Raw genomic sequence first — 18,674 nt, 5'->3', positions numbered from 1 at the left:
ATTTCTCTCTCACACACACACACACACGAGACTGTGAACATGCACAGAGGTCAGCATCATAATTGACCCTAGGTTCAAAATCATGGGGATGGCTGGAGGGGGCCTGGAGGTTCCAGGAGACATGAAGCCACGCCTTCTCAGAGGTAGGTTAGGGCTCCAGAGTCACCTAGAGAACTGTCATGAACCAAAGGCTCTGGCTCCAAAATCCACCTGACACGGCTACTTCTGTGGGTTTAGGCAAGTCGCTCAGCCTCCCTACCCTTCCAGTTCCAGCTCCGTGACACTGTAACCCCGAAAGCTTCCTGTGGAGTGTCCGTATTAACATCCCAGCCCCACCAAACTAAAGAATATGTAACAAACAATTGCCTCTTCTCTGTCACTCATTGCTAGACAAATGTTTATGGATCAGCCCAGAGACGAAAAATGCGTCCTTTTGAAGGTTTCCAACGCAAGGCTATTGTCATTTGTCCCACCGATGAAGACCTAAAAGATCGGACAATAAGACGCACAGATGAAGAGGGGAAGGATGTGCCAGATCATGCTGTGTTAGAAATGAAAGGTAGGAAATGAGGATTGAAGAGCAGCTAGGTGGCTCAGTGGATAGACAGCCAGACCCAGAGACAGGAGGGCCTGGGTTCAAATCAGGTGCTGGACACTTCCTAGCTACATGACCCTGGGCAAGTCACTTTGATCCCATTGCCTGGAACTGATATTCAGTAACTATCCTAGGACAGAAAGTAAAGGTCTTTTAAAAAAGAAAGAAAAAAGGCAGCTGACCCAATCCTGACCCTGTGGTACTTAGGAGGGGAGCATGTTTATAGAATGCCTCTTGCTGGTTAATTCTCTCTCACACACAAACACACTTTTTTTTTTCTTCTTAAACTCTTAGAATGAATACTAAGTAAGAATGGCAAGGGCTAGGCAGTTGAGGTTAAGTGACTTGCCCAAGGTCACATAGCTAGGAAGTGTCTTGAGTTCATTTTACAGTCCAGGACCTCCCATCTCCAGGCCTGGCTCTCTATTCACTCAGCTATTTAGCTAACTTCAGTTAGTTTTCTCTTTGCATTTCTTTCTGCCTCTTTTTTATCCTTTCCCACATGGTCACCTCTAATGTTCAGTGGAGACATTCCAGTTCCATAAACTGGAGCTTGTTATAGCTGAGGTGAAGGAGAGATATCTTTCCTCTGGCCGTCCTGCCCCCACCCCTCCCTTCTCCTGACTCCCCAAGAATAGGTGGTCAGTGTGAATGAGGTAGTGAGGAAAACACTGGCACGTGAGTTTGGGTTAAGTTTTAACTTTGGCCTTTCATTTTGTGAACTGGCAGACCCAACACCTCTAAGGAAATCTCCTTCTCCCTTTTCCTTGTCTATAAAATGGGGACAAGTATCCATGCCTACCCTGCTTGGAGCTGTTGTGAATTAAAATAAGTGACCAAAGAGCATTTAGAAGAATTGAGAGGCTAGACATATCCAAGGTGGTATTAGGAGAACCTTGCTGTAGGGCTGGCATCAGGAGAGTTGTGCAGGGGACATCAGGGACCATACAAAAGTCATGTGGAAATGGAGGGGTTGGGGGGTGGTTGAGGTCCATTTGTAGGTTTTTTCCTTGGATTTCCTTAATTCTCTTACTGCTCCCCAATTTGATGTTTACCTTCCAGTTCTCTGACAGTTGGGTGATCCAGAAGGCCCAGTCCTCTGCGTCTAGGGTAAGCCTAGTTCTTGGGGGCTCTGGAAGCAGCTAACCATGTCTCCTTTCTCCCTCTCTCTTCCTGCGGCACACCCTGAAGCCAACTTCACACTGCCCAATGTTGGGGACTTTCTCGATGAAGTCCTTTTCATCGAACTCCAACGGGAGGAGGCTGACAAGCTGGTGAAACAGTACAACGAGGAGGGCAGGAAGGCTGGGCCTCCTCCAGAGAAACGCTTTGATAATCGTGGAGTCAGCAACTCAGGAGGCTTCCGGGGCCGAGGAGGCACTGGAGGCTTCCAGCGGTACGACAGCCGAGGACCGCCTGGGGGCAATCGAGGGGGCTTCCAGAACCGAGGAGGCAGCAGTGGTGGTGGCGGTGGCAACAGTGGTGGTGGTGGTGGCGGCGGCGGCAGTGGCGGCAGCTACCGAGGAGGTAATAGCTCTCCACCCCCACCCCCCCCTCAGATCAGCACAGCTGGATGATTCCCTGGAACATCTGACCGTGGGCAGGGTCTCCCTTTTCTCCAGCCCCCAGATCCCAGTCCGAATGAGGAGGCTGTGCTGCTCTGGGATGTGTCCAAGGTGTTCAGTGGTAGCCAGGAGGAGTGAGAGTAAATCTAGTTAGAAAAACACAAAAACATGACTGAAAAGGGATGAGCCAGCCTCAGGACCAGGAAGACCTAGGTGCAAATTCTGCTTTTGACACACTGCTATGGAGCCCTGGGTAAATCACTTTGCGGTGTTCTAGGGCTCTCTTATAAGACACTCAGTGGCAGAGAAAGGCTTCTACATTGAGAGTTTACTCACCTTCTGCACTGGTCCTTAGAATCAGAAGACTTGCTCATAATCTAATCCTTCACTTCAGTTTTCTCATCTGTAAAATGGAATGATCAAGTTTGCACTGCTCTTAGAAATATTGAAGGAAAAGCACATTGGTAAGCCTTATACTGCTATAGTCTTATTCTGTCAACCCGGAAGGGTCCTCGGAGGTCTCGAGCCTCAGTTGGACTTCGCCAGCCTTCACTAGGAGTGACTCGGAGTCGAGTCTGCCCAGTAAACCAAAGCAGACCAATTCCAACTCGTTGTCTAAGTGTCAGCCCTTCCAAGTCTGGAAGAATATAATCTTCTCTCCCTCCTCTCCATTCCCAGTTCCTTCAGCTGACATGGAGATGTCTTTCTCTTAAGTTTACTTGTCCTAGTCACCTCCATGGATGCAGCGCCTCTGGAATATGGGACCAGGGCAGAGTCCGTCAGGACCAGCACCTCTTTTGAACACAAAAAAAACTTAGATAAGCATAAAACTTTCCCTACTAAATTTCCGTTTTGTCTATCCAATCTGTCCTTCAAACATGGTGGTATACTTTAGGCTGGTGATGGCAAACCTATGACACACGTGTCAGCACTGACACACGTAGCCGTTTTCAATGACATGCGGCCGCATACAGAGAAGTATGAGGCTGCGCACCGAGGATAAAACATTTGCTGTAGTGTAGACACTCTGTAGGCACTATCAATGACGATTCTACCTATTAATTTACCTACTTTGGTTAATTAAATGCAGTTATATATTACGATTATACATTTTTGTTATTTAAACTAAACATCACGAAATTATGGTGTTTTTTCTCAAAGTGACACACCACCGGAGTTATGCTTGTTTTTTTGGAGAATTTTGACACGCCAGGCTCAAAAGTTTGCCTATCGCTGCCTTAGTCTATCATAGCTTTATCTTTGGTATATATTCGAGAAGTACGGTCTGCAATTAGTGAGGTCCCCTCCAGCTCGGAGGCCCCGTGGCATTCACCCAGAAAGCAATCAGAATGTTAAATATCACTTACTGGGACAATCCACTCAAGACTTGCCAGGTCACACCATTAATGGTGGCTCTGGGTTTGCTCATTCAACCACTTCTTAGCCCACCTGGCCATATTTGCAGCCCCGCTAGATCTCTTCTGCATATGCCACAAGAACTTGAGCAAACATGAGAGACTCTGTCATAACCTTTCCCTGATTTGCCCATCTAACCAATAACCCTCCCCAAATGGACATGAGGTTAGTGTGACACGGCCACAGAAGCTCCCAGATGTCCCGGCTTCCCTTCACTTTGACTGCTCACAAATCATTCGTCAGGGACAAGATTTCAAGAAATGGTCAAATTCTTGTCCTTACAAAGCTAACTACTATGGTCTGTTACTCATTTGCACACCATTCTGCGGACTCACAAAGATGTGCGTGCCCCTTTCTCCAGCCACATCCAGGAAAAGACCAGCCCCAACCTTAACGAGACGAAGAGGGGCAGGATTTTTATAAACAAGGGAGCGTCGCAGCTTCCACAAATAGCAGTCAGTCTGAGGGAGGGAAATGCCCTCACCTGCACCAACTTGCCAATTATGTCGAAGTGAGAGAAAGGCTATTGATGAGTCCCGTTTCTTTACTACAGTTCGGTGCTGGGTCTGAGCTGTCTGTATCAACTACAGGCTGGAATTTGGCAGCCAGCAGAGAGAGCTCTTTCAGCTTGCTAAGTGAGAACTTTGCAAATAGGAGCACACGTGGTTCTCATAACAAGATGTTACTCATCATATCCATTTACAGTTGAGAAAACAGAAGCAGGCAGAGGTGAAGTGACTTGCCCAGAGTCACACAACTAGCCAGTGTCCAAGCCTGGATTTGAACTCCAGCTTCCTACCTCCAGGCCCAGTGTTCTATCTCTGTACTGTCCAGCTCCCCCAAGCCTGTGTAGTTCCCCAGCTCTAGTCTCTGGTTTTTTGGACATCACAGAGAGCAGTTCAACCTTCCTCCACAGTTGACTTAGTACCTGAAATGCTGTTGTTTGGGCCAAGCCTGGCCACACGGATTTACTGAAGTTTCCCCAGTTATCAGAGACTGACCATCTCCTGCTTCCCTCTTGGGCTTCCTTGACATTCCCTCTCCTCTTCCTATTGTCAGCCCAGCCATTTCTCTACTCTTGTTTCCATCGTAACACTTTAAAGCTGTTTGGTGTCTGCCATGTTAACCACCACTTCAGTAGTCCTGGGACTCATAGCAGTTAGAATAGCTTACATTTCAATAGAGCCTTTTAGGTACGTGGCACTGTGCTATGAAGGACTTCACAATTAGTCTGTCATTTGATTTTCACCAAAACCTTGTGAGGAAGGTGCTTTTATGCACATTTTACAGATGAGGAAACTTAGGGCAGACCAAGGTGAAATGATATGCCCAAGGTCACACCATCAAGAAGTGTCTGAGGCCAGACTCGAGTGTTCCTGAGTTCCCTACACTGCATGTGGGCCACACAAGCAGCCAGGTTGGGCCGTGCATGAGCTGAGCCCTGGACCTGGAGTTAGAAAGATCTGGCCTTAGACACTTCCTGGTCATCGATTTTTCTGCCTTTCTTTCCTCAGCTGTAGAATGGGGAGAATAATAGTGCTTCCCCCCAAGGTACAAAGGATATCAGGTTTGGAAAGCATTATAGCTAGTTACTCTTATTCCTTTTCAAGGATGGTGCCACTGTCTTGGGATCCTCCTTTGTTTAGTTAGCTTTGTTTCTTGGATAGCCATCTGCCCCTCCTTGCGCCCCTCTGGACTCCAGGTTCCTTGTCTATAGAATGAGGTGCTTATGCTGGATGTTTTGGGAGCAAAGGAATTTCTAGGGCAGCCCCAGGGTGGCCAGTCCCTGTTGTCCCGTTTTCTCCCTCAAGACTGTTTATGTGTCACTGACCATTTCACAGTCCCGAGGGTCACCCTGCCTCTGTGGAGTCTCTTTCCTCTTCAGGCTTTACCTGTGGATTTATGGCCTTCTCTGAACTCCCGGAAGTAATTCCAAGGTCTGGGTTGGACTATCTTTCCCTCCTCTGTCAAAAGGCTTATTTCTGCCATTTTTGCTTCAACAAACACTTCCTTACCCTTGATCAAGCTTCTTGTCTCTTCTGAAGAGTGAAATGATCATGAAGGCATGGCAGGGGCTGACCAGCAGCCCTCATGTCCCCTTTTGGCATAGCTGCCTCTGGCTGGAAGAGGCCTGCCTGTGCCAGGACCCTTTCCTTCTCATCCCCTTTCCTTGTGTTTCTTGCTCCAGGGGGCTCCCCTTATTCTTGTTCTGGGGTATCAGGAGTCCTATGCAGAAGGCTGACTTGGGGGACCTCGGGGAGAGAAGAGATCATCGTCTCTCTGTTCAACTCCTCTGTCTTCCCAGTCTCTCTCCAATCCCAGTCTCTTTGCTGCCCCCCATGAACTTGTCCTTCTCCTTTCTGCCTTGTGAAATTTCTATCTTTGTCAGCTTCAGCTGATGAGCCCCCTCCTCCAGGAAGCCTGCCCTAATTCTCCAGCGGCTCAGGCCCTCCTGCCACGAGGGACCTTGTCTCCACTTTGTTGCTAGGAGTCATCCTTGAGGGGGACAACTCTTTGGTCCTTTTTGCACTCGGGCAGACACTTAAGATGTTTGTCCAGTGACTCCTCTTATTCTGGCTTGAGGGTTTATCATGCAGAAGGACCTGAGAACCCATCAGGCAGGAAAGAGCAACTGAGCCCAAGGGCTGGGGTTGGAGCCACTACACTGTGGCTGTGCTGGCCCTAGTTTCACCTCTGCTGTCTGTGAGTGAATTGAATGACTGGCCAACCAAATGCCCTTTTGCCGTTTCTAGGTTTCAACCGAGGTGGGGGTGGAAGCAATAACAGCGGCGGGGGCTACCCTCAGAGCCGCTGGGGCAGCAATAACCGGGACAACAACTCCAATAACCGAGGGGGCTACACGAGGGCCCCTCAGCCACAGAGCTACCCCCCTGCCAGGAGCCAGCCTCCCCCCAGCAGTGGTGGCGGCAGCAGCAGCACCTACAAAAGCAGCAACATCCCCACCTCGGGGGCCAGCAGCATAGGCAGCACCCCTCCTGTCAGCAGCTACAGCCCCCCCCAGGTAAGGCCTCTGCAGTGCCGGGGCAAAGGAGCCAGGGCAGCCGGTGGGGCACTGGTGACATCCGGAGCTCTTACTGCCCCGTTCTTTTCCGCTCCTTTGGGGGCATTCAGATTTCTTAATAATGCTTAATACCTAGCTGTGTGACCCTAGGCAAGTCATTTAACCCCCACTGCCCAGCCTTCGCCAGTCTTCTGACTTAGAGCTGACACCGGGTGTCTGTTCTAAGACAGAAGGTAAGAGCTTTTAATGCGATAATGCTGCCTAAAAGCTGGGCCTTGAGAGAGGCTGAGGATCTAGAGTCCCGTCTCGAGGGGCCCCAAGGCCATGAACTGAATCCTGGCTTGGCTGTGTGGAACCACGAGCCCCACCGCCCTTTCTCTGGGTCCTGCTTTCCTAACGTGTATGAACACAGATCAGAGCCTCGGACCCCATGGAGGGCCAGCCTGGTGACGCGTGTGGAGCCTTTTCAGAAAAACGCCTTGAAATACATAAAGCAGGCCTCTAGCCTCCGGGTAGCCTCCAGGTAGCCTCCGGGCCGAGCTTGCTCCTCTCTGGAGGCCCGTCCCCTCGCCAGACCTCCCCAAACCTGCCGTGAGGACGCGGATCTCGGCACCCTGGGAGCTGCTGGGGGCCCCGAGGAGCGGAGCTCGGCCTGAACGTCCTCATCTTTGTCCCAGCGGTGCCAGGAGGATTCTAAGCCAGATCCTCCCATGTAGATGCCAAAGGGAGGGGGGTGCTGAGAGCGCTGGAGGAGACCCCTGCTAGGTCTTCTGTGGCCATCCACGAATCATTCTCTTTTCTTTGCAGCAAACCTACACCCCAACCTATAATCAGGGAGGGTACACCCAGCCAGCTTACACCGCCCCTCCTCCCCCGCCTCCCCCGCCCCCTCCCACCTACAACTACGGGAGCTACACCGCCTACACCCCCACCTACACCACTCCTCCCCCGCCCCCCACCGCACAGACCTACAATCAACAGAACTACAACCAGTATCAGCAGGTAGGTCCTGGGGAGAAGGCTCGGGCCTCCTCTCCAGTCCTAGGCTGAGCCTCGTCATTGTCTCACGGGGCCCTCAGAGAACTTGGGCAGATTGGGGGTGTGGGGGAAGAGTTGGAGCGAGCTCAAGCTCTGGTCCTTCAGGGCAGCCAGGTGGCTCAGTGGATTGAGCCAGGCCTAGAGGCGGGAGGTCCTGGTTCTAATCTGGCCTCAGACCCTTCCTAGCTGGGTGACCCTGGGCAAGTCACTTGACCCCCATGGCCTACCCATACCTACTTGCTGTTGTTTCTAAGACCCAAGGTAAGGGCTTTAAAAAACTCCTGGTCTTCCTTTCCCTGAGGCAGAGGGCAGGGGGCACAGCGCAGCCCCTTTACATGCAGTCTGTTTACGGGATGCAACCCGGGAAGTGGGGCCAGGCAGCCTGGACCCAGGGCTTATGGCTGTGTTTTCTCTCTCCTCCCCATCCCCTACCCCTCTCCAGTACGCCCAGCAATGGAACCAATACTACCAGGGCCAGTGGCCACCTTACTACGGCAACTATGACTACGGGAGCTATTCGGGGAACACACAGGGGGGCTCGAGTACGCAGTAGCTGGGGCTGCCCCCGAGGCAGAGACCACGTCTTTCAGCCTGGGCTGGCGAGGGGCGGCTGCTGCTTTCCCTCCTCTGCGTCCGTCCGTCTGTCCGTCCGTCCTCAGTTTCTGCCTTTCCTGCCCATCCTCCCATTGAGAAGGCGCGTGGTGCCTCTGTGCTCTCCCATTCTTTTTCCAACGTTCCAAAATGCAGCAAAAAAAGAGAAAGAAACCCCTTGGCTTTTTTTTTTCCTTTTCTTTTTGACTTACAAGCACCTGCCCTGTGCTGGCCTGCTCCTTCCCCACTCCGAGGACTCTGAGGCCTCAGGCTCCTCCAGTGGAAAATGTTCAGTAGCTAAAGGGGCCGAGGAGACCCTGGTGGCCAGAACTGCCGCCCTCCATTTCTCCTCCTCCCCCCTCAGCTTTCCAGGCCTTCTTAAACCAAACCCTTCTGGAGATGTTTTATTGTCTGATACTTTACATAAAAACAAAAACAAAACAAAAAAAAAAGATGGAGGGAGGAGGAGGCAAGCCAGATGTTTTATGGTAATTATGCTCTGTTTTTTAATTTTTAGAATTTATGTCAGTTTTTACTGTGGGACGGCTGTTAATATTTCATCAAGGTAACAATTTCTTTGCTGAGTTCAGGTGACTGAGGAAGAGCACGCATCCACTGGGGAAATGAAACCACAAAATCATCTTTAACCTAACTTTTTATACAATGTCTAAGTTCCCGTAACTTTGCACACACGCTTCTGTGTTGAGTTGAATTGTAACTGCTTTTTGTATTTGGAGAGAGTGACTATTGAACTTTAAAACTTTTACTCTCGGCGTGCTGGTGGTCTCTTGGGGAGGGAGGGAGAGTGGCAGGCCATGGGAAGGGAGGAAGCTCGGCCCCAGGGTCCCACCAGCGGTCCTCAGGAAACAGGATGGTTCCCCCAACCCATTGTTTCCCTTGGAGTGTCTTCTTTTCTCCCCTGTGCCCCCAATCAGCCGAGCGTACAAGGCCTTGCTGTGTGTCTAGCCCTGTAAGAAAGCTTAAGCTCCCATAGATAGGAGAGAACCAGACCCAGGGAGGTTCTGGGGCTTGCCCTAGGCCAAGTCCAGTAGTCTGGTACAGATGCAGCAGTCCAGAGACGGGATCCCCAGGGGGCTTTGAAGGGGAGACGCTCAAAGGAGCAGGCGTTGGGGAGCCGAGGGTGGAGAAGGAGCTGGTGAGCAAAGGAAGGAGAGGACGCAAGCTGGGAGTTGTGAGATTGGGACCCAAGAACCCCGGGGCAAAATGGACCCTGGGAGGAAAAGGCTGTAGGAAATAACCCTGCTCTTCAGCAGAGGAAATGGGCTCAGGCCCAGGCTCATAGGGTGGCGGGTGCACAGGGGGCCAGGCCTCGTGTGAGGTAGGGCAGACGGGGCTGGCTTGGCGGCTCTCGTGGCAGAGGTAGCCAAGGGGAGCGAGCCACGATGTTTTGGTGGAGGTTGGAGGAAGTGGCCGTGGTTTAGGTACATCTTGGGGTTTGGGCCACCAAGAATGAGGGGAGAGGGAAAAGGAAGTTGGGGAGCCCAATTATAAGTCCACTTGAGAGGTTGCGGTCATCCCAGTGCAAGGTGATGAGGGCCAGGCCTAGGGTGGAGAGAGGAAAAGCGGACAGACAAAACCCAACAAGCCTGTGACTGCAGATTCAGAGGAGCTGAGGACATCCCCCAGACTGCAGGTGCAGGTCCTGGAAGGCGGGGAGCCAGGTTTGAGGAGGGGAGCTGGAGTTGTGCTTTGAATGTGCCTTGTTGGGGGGGGGGCACATTGGGTGAAGGCAGGCCTGGAGGTCAGGATCACTGGAGGCCTGTCCCTACCCAGGTGACAAGGAGGGCAGGTCCCAGACTGACTGGCCTGTAACGCCTCCTGCTGCTTTCTCCTCCTTTGCCCTTTTCCCTTTGAGCGTTGCAGCCAAGATGGAGTAGGGGAGAGTCGATTCAGTCACGGTTCTCTGGCGCCTTTAGCTCAGCCCTGCTTTGTAGCCATACTTGGCAGAGGAGAAAAGCAGCCCGTCTGTTGAGTTAGTATAAAAATGGTGGGAATGGAAATATTTGGGGAACACAGTCCTGAGGAGGACACAAGGGCTTCCAGGAAGAATTGGCTCAGCTTCTGAAAAGCTAAGATTCACTGAGGGACTGAACAGTGGAGGAGAGGCGGGTCAGGATGGGCCCCTGGGGGTGCCCAGTTCAGTGGGGGCCACTGGACTGCATGAGGAGCCCTGCGGGCTGCATGTGGACTTAAAAAACCACACATGTACATCCCACTCAAATGCGTGAAGGTGGTTGCCGGCCATCTAAAGCTGGCTCTTATGCCTCCCCTCAATCTCCAGGCTGCACGTTCAGTTCCTTCCCCTGATCCTCACAGAGGGTGATGCAGCAGTCCCCTCGCATGTCCTCATGCCTGCCAGCATCAGTGAGAGGGTGGTGCCCAGGCCTGGGCCCATTGTGGAGTGGGGCTCAACAGTCAGTGCCAAAGCCAAGAGGCTCGGTGGTTAAGTTGTATCTTACTCTCTGTGACCCCATCTGGGGTTTTTGTGGCAAAGATACTGGAATTGATTTGCCATTTCCTTCTCCAGTTCACTTTACAGGTGAGGAAATTGAGGCCAACAGGGTGGAGTGCTTGCCCAAGTCACAGCTACTAAATGGCTAAGGCCAGATTTGTACTTGCGAAATCTTCCTGACTCCAGGTTCAGCAGGCCATCCACTATTCCAAGCACACCAATCCACAGAGACCAATTTATTACTGCTTTAGGTACAAAATTGGCTGGGGAGTGCATTGTTCCAAATGGAGCCTGAAAGCCCAAAGGCCAAATGGAGCATAACTTTCCCCTGAACACTAGATCTCTCGTTGCACCTTCAGGTGGCCAGCTTTTTGACTGACTGCTCACTGGCCTTATAGTCTACTAGAGTCCGATGGTTGAGAGCTAAGCTACAAGGCACCTTGGGACAAGCTGAGGAAGCCAAGGCCCAGGAACATTGAGACTTACCCAGAGTAGCTGATTGTGTCGCTGGTGGGATTTTAGCCCAGATCATCTGGCTCCAGAGTGAATGTTTTTTCTCCAGTGCTTCCCAAGGAAGCTGGGAGGAGAATTGGCCCTTCCTTTCCTGCTGGAATTAGGACAGGTCATCAGGTCTCCACCCAGTAATCAGAATGAGGGGTTCATGGGCTCTTTCTTAGGATTCAGAGCTGAAAGGAGCCCTAGAAGTCATCTAGTCCCATGCCTCTCCTTTTGTAGCCAAGGAAGAGAAGGAACTTTTGCCAAAAGCTAGGCAGTGCTACTGTGAACCTTAGTAAGAGCTCTATAATGGGTCTGCTCTCAATTTATCTCAATTAGGCTCCCATTGCTACCCAGTAATTTCATTCTTCCCTGATGTCCTAGAAGTCCCACTCTTCAAGATTTATTCTTCCCTCCTTAAGGGGATGCCCTGCCTCCTACTTTATTCAGAGAAGAGACCCTCTGTCCTCTTGTTTTTCACTTGAAAACTACCCCAGGCCCTGGTAAAGAGGTGGTCTAGCTCTTTGTCAGAGCCATGCCTTGATGCTGCCCTCCTATCTATTCTAGTAGTTTTCCTGCCTCATCAATCATCCCTTCTTTCTAATTTTCAGTCTCCTTATAATAAGACTTCTTTCCTGATTGGTAACACATTCTCAAGTCTTCCCCATTCTCAAAAATTTTTTAAGTCTGTATTTGACTGACCCTATCATCCCTTCTAGTTTATCCCCTTCTTTATTTCTCTTTCACAGCTAAATTCTTGGGCGAAGACTTATTCACACATTACCTTCCATTCACTTCTCAACTCTTAACAATCCGTCTTCTGCCCCCCATTACTGCTCTGAAGCCTGTCCAAGTTTAAATTGATTTTATAATTTCTAAATCTGGTGGCCCTTCTCCACCCACACCTTTGTGCTTTTAATAAATGTTAATGAATTCTTAATTGCCTCAACTTTTGACAATTGAGTACCCTCCTGGACACTCGACTTCTTTTCTTGTGTGATACCTCTCCACATTCTCTTACAGGTGTGTGACCAGCCCTTAGCCTCCATTGCTAGATCATCATCCATACCATAATCATAGCTAGAATTTCTAGAATGCCTACTATGTACCGGGCACTGTTAAACACCCACATACCTCTCCTTTGATCCAGATATACTGAACTCTGCTTTTTGGAAAGCACCCTCATATCTCATGGGTTAAATGACCATCTTTAATAGAAGATCACATCTCTGCTCACTCCTTTGCAGAGGTTAAGTGGGAAGGGGAGGTCCATGGGTGTGGAACTCGATATATGATGTTTTTTTAATTTTTGATTCACTTTTTTTTTTCTCTTTTAAGAAATTCTGTTACTGAGAAATGAGGATGAGGTGGGATACCAGAGGGGATCTGGGCAAATTTTTAAAAAATCAATTTTAAAAATTTTGGTTTTTTTTTAACCTAGCATCCCTATGCAGCTGATTCCCAAATCTCTACTATCCAGACCTGATCTCTCTCTCTCTCTATCTCTCTCTCTCTCTATCTCTCTCTCTCTCTCTCTCTCTCTCTCTCTCTCTCTCTCTCTCTCCCAACTGCCTGCCATGTCATGATGGCCAAAAGAAAGGAAACCAATAACGTCCTACCCAGATTTCCAACCCCTACTTTTTCCTCTCATTCTTCCATTTCCCCTTACCAAGCCTGGTCAATCCTATTTCCACAACAGGGCTACTGACCTAGGTCAGGCCTTTATCACCACTGATCTGTGCCTGCCTGGTTTTTCTCCAGGCTCCCTCTCCTGTGTGGTCCATCCTCCCCACAGCTGCCTAAGCCATCTTTCTGCAGGCCTGACCTCTCTCCTTGGGTCAAAAGTCATCTATAACTTGGGTTAAAAAAGCCACCTAGCGGTCTCAATGGGAAGCATTATTAGCATCCCGGAAGGCTCCGCTCGTACTCCTCCCTTAAATCCTCCTTTCAGTAGAAGGCCGAGGCGTTCTCCTTTTTACATTCACTTGGGGCCCCGTCGGAGGTATACATCCTTGGTGGGTTTTGCGCGGGCCGGAACCACGGGCCCAGACCGCAGATCGAAGTAGGGACGGTTTGAGCGCCACACTTGGGAGTGCCGGAAGTGGGCTCCGAGAACCCGGATCTCGCCCGAGCGGACTCAGGATGGAGACGGAAGCGGTTCAGGGAACCCGAACAGGTGAGAACCGGGCGGGCTGTGCAGGGGATGGGGTATCAAGGCCCTGCGGCTTCCCCGAAAACAGCATCTCTCCCACCCCAGAGCCCTCCCCGCTCTGTCCGCAGGCGTTTATTCAGAAGCTACGCGTGGCAAAATCTGTCCTCGGGGAGCTTCCCTGCCCCCGCCCTCCTTGGCGCTTTGTCAGGGGAGAACCGGACACCCCCTCCCCCAGCACTGGCGGCGCTTGCGCATACGAGCACACCTGCCTAGGCTCTAGCCTTGCGCTTGCGCACACGGACAGCCTGGGGCCCGCGCTGGCGCCTGCGCACATGGGCACACCTGCCTCTGCTCCGGCCCTGTGCTGACGACGCCTGCGCATACCGGCACACCTGTCTCGGCTCCGGCCCTGTGCTGACGACGCCTGTGCAGATGGCCTCCCCTCTTTCCCGGTACCTGGCTTGGTCCGGACCCTTCCCTACTGAACCTGGGCTCCGTGATCTCCCGCGAAGGGCGGAACAAGGAAGAGAGGGGACGGATTTGGTTTAAGGAGCTGGATTCGAATGCCAGCTTTCCTTTGAAGGTATTGATTTTGTGCAAATCAATTCAAGTCCCAGCTGCAGGGCTCCTGCCCACAAAAAACGAGGGGCTCGGGCCGGTGACCCCCAGGCCTGGAGAGCGGAAGCATCCTGAGGGACGGGAGGGGCGGGGCGGCTCCGCCCAGCGGGCGTGGTCACATCTCTTTCCCTTCAGAGGCCGAAGCTTCAACCATCTCAAAGCCGGGCTCGGGGCTGACAGGGGGTGCCCTGCACTGGGGGGAGCCAAGCGGGCCACAGGCCTCCAAGGCCCCCCAGAGCCGGGCCCCTGCTCAGCCCGAGGAGGACGGACAGGATGAGGATGGAGGCCGGGAGGACCCCGGTGTCCGGGCCATGCTGCGCGCTGTGGCCGGCAGCAGCCATGTCCCTGTGCAAAGCCAGCAGAAGGACGAGCCAGACTTCACGGAGAGGGAGAAGGTGGCCATCCTGGGCCGCCTTTACCGGGACAAACCCCTGGTCTTCCTGGAGCGCTTCCGGAGCAGCCTCCGTGAGGAGCACCTGGCCTGCTTCCAGCACCTGCGCGGGGACTACCGTGCTGACTTCTACTGCGCAGAAGTGTTGAGGGGCAGCTCAGGCAGGGACAGGGCCTCCCGCACCCGGCTCAGGAACCGGCGCTACGCTGCCCTCCAGGAGCTCATCAGGGGTAGGCAGCCTAGCTCAATGATGGGGCATGCGCCCAGGGTGAAAGACTAGGGACAGCACCAGGGCCCCCCCCCCCACAGGCCTGGGCAGTGATGAGCACAGAGACAGCACCAGGGCCCCCCCACACAGGCCTGGGCAGTGATGGGCACAGTGACAGCACCAGGCCCCCCCCCACAGGCCTGGGCAGTGATGGGCACAGGGACAGCACCAGGGCCCCACACAGGCCGGGGCAGTGATGGGCACAGGGACAGTACCAGGACCATGCACACAGACGGGGCCAGGATAGGACACAGCCTGGGATGTGCACAAGGTCAGAGACCAAAACATGGACGCATAGAAAGAAATGTGGCCAAGAAGCCAGCCTGGGACAGTGGGAGGCCCAGGCCTCTGGCACACAGTGTGCCCACAAACACCCGTTACAGTCACTCCCCTGCAGATCTGTAATCCCAGGTGTTGAGGGCCACTAAAACAGAGTGGGGGCCTGAGGGGCAGTGCTGCAGGGACAGTGAGGGCACCCTTTGCCTTTGGGAGGATGGACCATAGATCTGGCCTGTCATGTCCCCCCAGGTGGGGAGTATTTCAGCGATGAGCAGATGCGGGCCCGGGACCCTCTGCTCTATGAGCAGTACATTGGACAGTACCTGAGTGAGGAAGAGCTGGCTGCCACCCGGTGCCCAGAGAGCCTGGCCCCCGATGGCTGCCCTCTGGCTGACCTGCTCCTCCAGTCCTACCAGGAGGGAATGCTGCAGCGAAGGCTGCTTCAGCAGCAGGAGGAGGAGGAGGCCTGCTTGGAGGAGGAGGAAGATGAGGAAGAGGATGACTGCGAGGAGGAAAGTGAGAGAGGGGCTGAGCAGGTTTAGGGGAGGCGGCTGCAGGCTCTCCAGGGCAGCCCCCTCACCCACCACCTGAATGGTCTGTCCAACAGATTCAGGGCCTGGGCAAGAGGAGGAGGCCTGGGTACCGGATTCCGAGGAAAAGGTCATCCTGAGAGAGGAGTTCACCAGCAGAATGCACCAGCGGTTCTTGGATGGCAAAGATGGAGACTTTGATTACAGGTGGGTGTCTCCCCCCATCCCTGCCCCCCTTAACCAAAGTGCTGCATGAACAGAACTCCAAGGACAACCACAGGCTCCAGATAGCCCCCCCTTTTACGGAGGGGGCAAGGGGCTACCCTGAGGCCGAGAGAGCTTGAGCTGGATGGAAGACCCCCGAGGAGCCCTGATGGCCTTCCCTCCTCCCTCTCTCTGCCGCAGTAAGGTGGACGACAACCCAGAGTTCGACAACTTGGACATTGTGAATCGGGATGAGGAAGAGCGCTATTTCGATGAGGAAGAGCCTGGGGAGGTGCTGAGCACAGAGCCAGAGCAGGAGTAGGCGCGGCCCCCTCCTCACCTGCCCTGCTGGGCCGGGATGCCCCCCCAACCCCCCAGTGTAACACTACTGCTCTGGAGTCTGTGACCCCGCCCCCTCTATGAATGCTTCTCTACGTCTCTGACTGCTCCGGGTCTCTTTGTTCCTCCTGCCCCAGCCCATGGGCCAAGCCCCTTCCCCTGCAGGGTCCCCTAGTCTGGCCCGAACTCCGAAGAGAATCTGCCTGGGAGGAATGGCGGCTAGCCAGGGCAGAAAAGAGTGGCCCCCGGCTCCCCCCAGTCCCCAACCACAGCCACAACTTTCCCTTCCTTCACTTCCTCCAGGCCTGTTTACACTCCCCAAATACTTGCAGCCTGTTATCATGGCCCTGAGTCATCCTTCGCCTCCCCCTCCCCTCCCCCACGAAGGCCTTCCCCGCCCCCTTCAGGGCCAGCCCGGGGCCTGCCTGGGTGGGGGGCGCAGAGGGCTGGCCCTGCCTAATGGGAGCCAGATGACCCTGGTGACTCAGCCAGTTGTGTGGGAACCCAGGCGTCCTGCCTTCCCAGGCCCCTGGCTCCCCTTCCCCCCCCAAAGGAAAAGGAGGCTTGGATCCCCCCCACCAAGCCCTCGGGGAGCGAGCTCTGGAGCCTGGGGACAGAGACCACCAAGCCGCCTCCCCCTCCCTTTCTCCCTTCCCAGTGGGGCTTTCCTGCTGAGTCACGGGGGGAAATGGGGTGAGTAAGGGCTGGGGAGACGTGCCGCACCCCTACCCTTCTGCCTGCCCCGGGGGAAGGGGGCCGGGGCCATGGGGTGAGATCCCACGGAAGGTAAAGCCCTGCCCCCGCTCCCGGAAGAACCAACCAAAGCCGACACAAAGCGGGCTCAGCGGAAGTCCCCCGAGCCAGCGCTGTCAGGAGGGAAGGAGGGCTGGCAGGGGCTTCGGAGACCAGAGGGAAACTGAGGCCCCCAGGACGCAGCTGGGGAAAGCCTGGCCTCGGCCGCCAGCCGGGGCTCTTACTCCCCAAAGAACGCCAGTGGAGGGACTGAGGGGGGACCGAAGGGCTGCCTCCCCCTCCCCTCCCCAACCCCTCCGGGAGAGGCTGGGTGAAGCCAGGTCAAGGGATGACTGGTGTCCCCGCAGGGGCCCGAGGGGTCGGTGGGCCGGTCAGTCTGTCTGTGCCTCTCCCTGTGGGGGCTAAGGGGAGTCTGAGTCTGCGTCCCGGGCCAGGCCCTGTCTCGCCCACGACTCGGGAGTCAGAGAAAATATTTGTGTTCCGGGCTGCCCCCTGCCGCCCCCTCAGGGACCCAGGCATCCCGGCTCAGGGAGAAAGGAGTCGGGGAGAAGGCAAGTGTCTGGGGCCGGCCCCCCTCCCCAGGCTGTGTACCATGTAAACACGGCCCGGGGATATTTATATAGTGGGCTGGGCCCTGTGCCAACGCCCACCGCAGCCCCTGCCCGCGGGCGCCCGCCTGCCACCGTGGCAGGCAGAGAGGCCCCGGGGAAGGGGAAGGGGGGTGGGCACACGAATGCACACCCCAAGCCACAGACAACACAAAACACCAGCGAGAGGGAAAACACCCAGCTCCACGACGCACATCCACCCACTCGGCTGTCGGCTGGGCCGCCGGACCCCCTCCGAGCTCACACCCGCTCTCAGGGAAGGAGCCTGGGGGGGCAGTGACACGGGCGGAGAGACAGGAAGGGTCCCTACCGCCCTCAGTTTCCTGCCCCTGTGGGGGCCGGACAGGAAGCCGCGGCGGAACCCAGCCATGCCCCCCTTCACTTCCCTCCGGCCCCAGCCTCAGGGGAGGGATCCGGGCCTTTGGGGGAGCAACCACCTCCGCGGCCCTCCTCTCCCCCATCCCCCACGCGCCCAGCCGGGAGCAGCTTCGGGCATGGGGCGGACGTGCCCCGACTCGGCCCGGCCACCCAGCCGGGGCCCCCAGCAGGCACGAGCCAGGGATGGGGCAGGGCCCCGGGTGCGAAACGGGGAGGGGGAGGGGCTCTGGAGATGCCAGGGTGGCACACCAAGGGGTGGGGCTTCCCCCCACCCACCACCTCTCCAGAAAGGGGAAGGTGCTTAGCTACACAGTTTCTCGGCTCTGCTGGGCAGGGCGGGCACCCCGCAGGCCCAGCCCCCTCCCCTTGCCAGCTCACTGGGCATCCCTGGCCGGCGAGGAAGGCAGAGGCATTGCCCTCGGGGCGCGTAGACACAAATGAGATCGCAGCTCCGCGTTCTGGGGTCTGCCCAGCTCTCCTTTGAGGTCATCCCGTGAGCCTTGCTGGGGCCGGGGGTCTTCACGCGTCTGAGTCTGCGTGGCCGCCGCCGCCGGCCCAACCCCCACACTCGCCCCTAGCCCAACAAGTCCTGACAGTTCCCCACCGCACGCCCCGCCGCGGCCCCCCCAGAAATAGCTGGGGGAGGAGGCGCAGACGCCCAGAACCTGGGCCTCGGCAGACCCTGCCTGCCCCAGCCTGGCCCCGCTCGCCTCCCCTCCCCCCCCCAGCAGCAGCCTCCCTTAGCAGGGGACCCCGAGAGAGGAGAGAGACAAAGACGCGAGAGGAAGCAGGAAGGCGGACCCGGAGCCCCTCCAATAACGCACAGACCCCCGGTTCTCTCTCCACCTTTAATCGGACCCCAGGGAGGTTGGGGTCCGGGTGGCCTTTAAATACCACACGACCCCCCCAGGCCAGGTCCCCCTTCCCCTCCCATAAGGGGCCAGCTGGGGTGGGGGGCG

At 54.9% G+C, this 18,674-nt stretch overlaps 2 protein-coding genes across 6 annotated transcripts in view; both read left to right on the top strand.

Annotated features, from left to right (window-relative positions):
- The window catches only part of HNRNPUL1 (heterogeneous nuclear ribonucleoprotein U like 1), a 33,271-nt gene extending 24,278 nt beyond the window's left edge, over nucleotides 1–8,993 (top strand). For 2 of the 3 annotated variants that reach the window (XM_044667346.1, XM_044667344.1), the window contains exons 11-15: nucleotides 391–559; nucleotides 1,787–2,122; nucleotides 6,330–6,598; nucleotides 7,406–7,600; nucleotides 8,079–8,993. In XM_044667346.1, the coding sequence (XP_044523281.1) occupies nucleotides 391–559; nucleotides 1,787–2,122; nucleotides 6,330–6,598; nucleotides 7,406–7,600; nucleotides 8,079–8,189 (1,080 nt within the window). In that variant the 3' untranslated portion in view covers nucleotides 8,190–8,993. The remainder of the gene's footprint in view (nucleotides 1–390; nucleotides 560–1,786; nucleotides 2,123–6,329; nucleotides 6,599–7,405; nucleotides 7,601–8,078) is intronic. The other variant, XM_044667345.1, reaches the window with a different exon arrangement.
- A 4,298-nt stretch (nucleotides 8,994–13,291) lies between these two features.
- On the top strand, nucleotides 13,292–16,076 carry CCDC97 (coiled-coil domain containing 97). Of its 3 annotated transcripts, none has more exons than XM_044671133.1 (5): nucleotides 13,292–13,371; nucleotides 14,101–14,586; nucleotides 15,153–15,419; nucleotides 15,517–15,640; nucleotides 15,839–16,076. In XM_044671133.1, the coding sequence occupies exons 1-5, from the start codon at nucleotides 13,338–13,340 to the stop codon at nucleotides 15,957–15,959; spliced, it is 1,032 nt and encodes a 343-aa protein (XP_044527068.1). In that variant the 5' UTR covers nucleotides 13,292–13,337; the 3' UTR covers nucleotides 15,960–16,076. The 3 variants fall into 3 exon arrangements, with proteins under 3 accessions (XP_044527068.1, XP_044527067.1, XP_044527069.1); XM_044671132.1 differs by having other exon boundaries at nucleotides 13,293–13,371; nucleotides 15,511–15,640; XM_044671134.1 differs by lacking the exon at nucleotides 13,292–13,371 and having other exon boundaries at nucleotides 14,058–14,586; nucleotides 15,511–15,640.
- Nucleotides 16,077–18,674: the final 2,598 nt, after the last annotated feature.

This window comes from Gracilinanus agilis, chromosome 3 (genome assembly GCF_016433145.1).
Source record: "Gracilinanus agilis isolate LMUSP501 chromosome 3, AgileGrace, whole genome shotgun sequence".
Taxonomy (NCBI): domain Eukaryota; kingdom Metazoa; phylum Chordata; class Mammalia; order Didelphimorphia; family Didelphidae; genus Gracilinanus; species Gracilinanus agilis.
The sequence above is the reverse complement of the archived record's forward strand: the minus strand, read 5'-3'. Positions and strand labels throughout refer to the sequence as shown.

Coding starts and splice junctions, on each gene's coding strand:
- CCDC97 (XM_044671132.1), top strand. CDS start 13,338: ATGGAGACGGAAGCGGTTCAGGGAACCCGAACAG. Junction 13,372..14,100: donor GGTTCAGGGAACCCGAACAG/GTGAGAACCGGG, acceptor CTTTCCCTTCAG/AGGCCGAAGCTTCAACCATC. Junction 15,641..15,838: donor GATGGAGACTTTGATTACAG/GTGGGTGTCTCC, acceptor TCTCTGCCGCAG/TAAGGTGGACGACAACCCAG.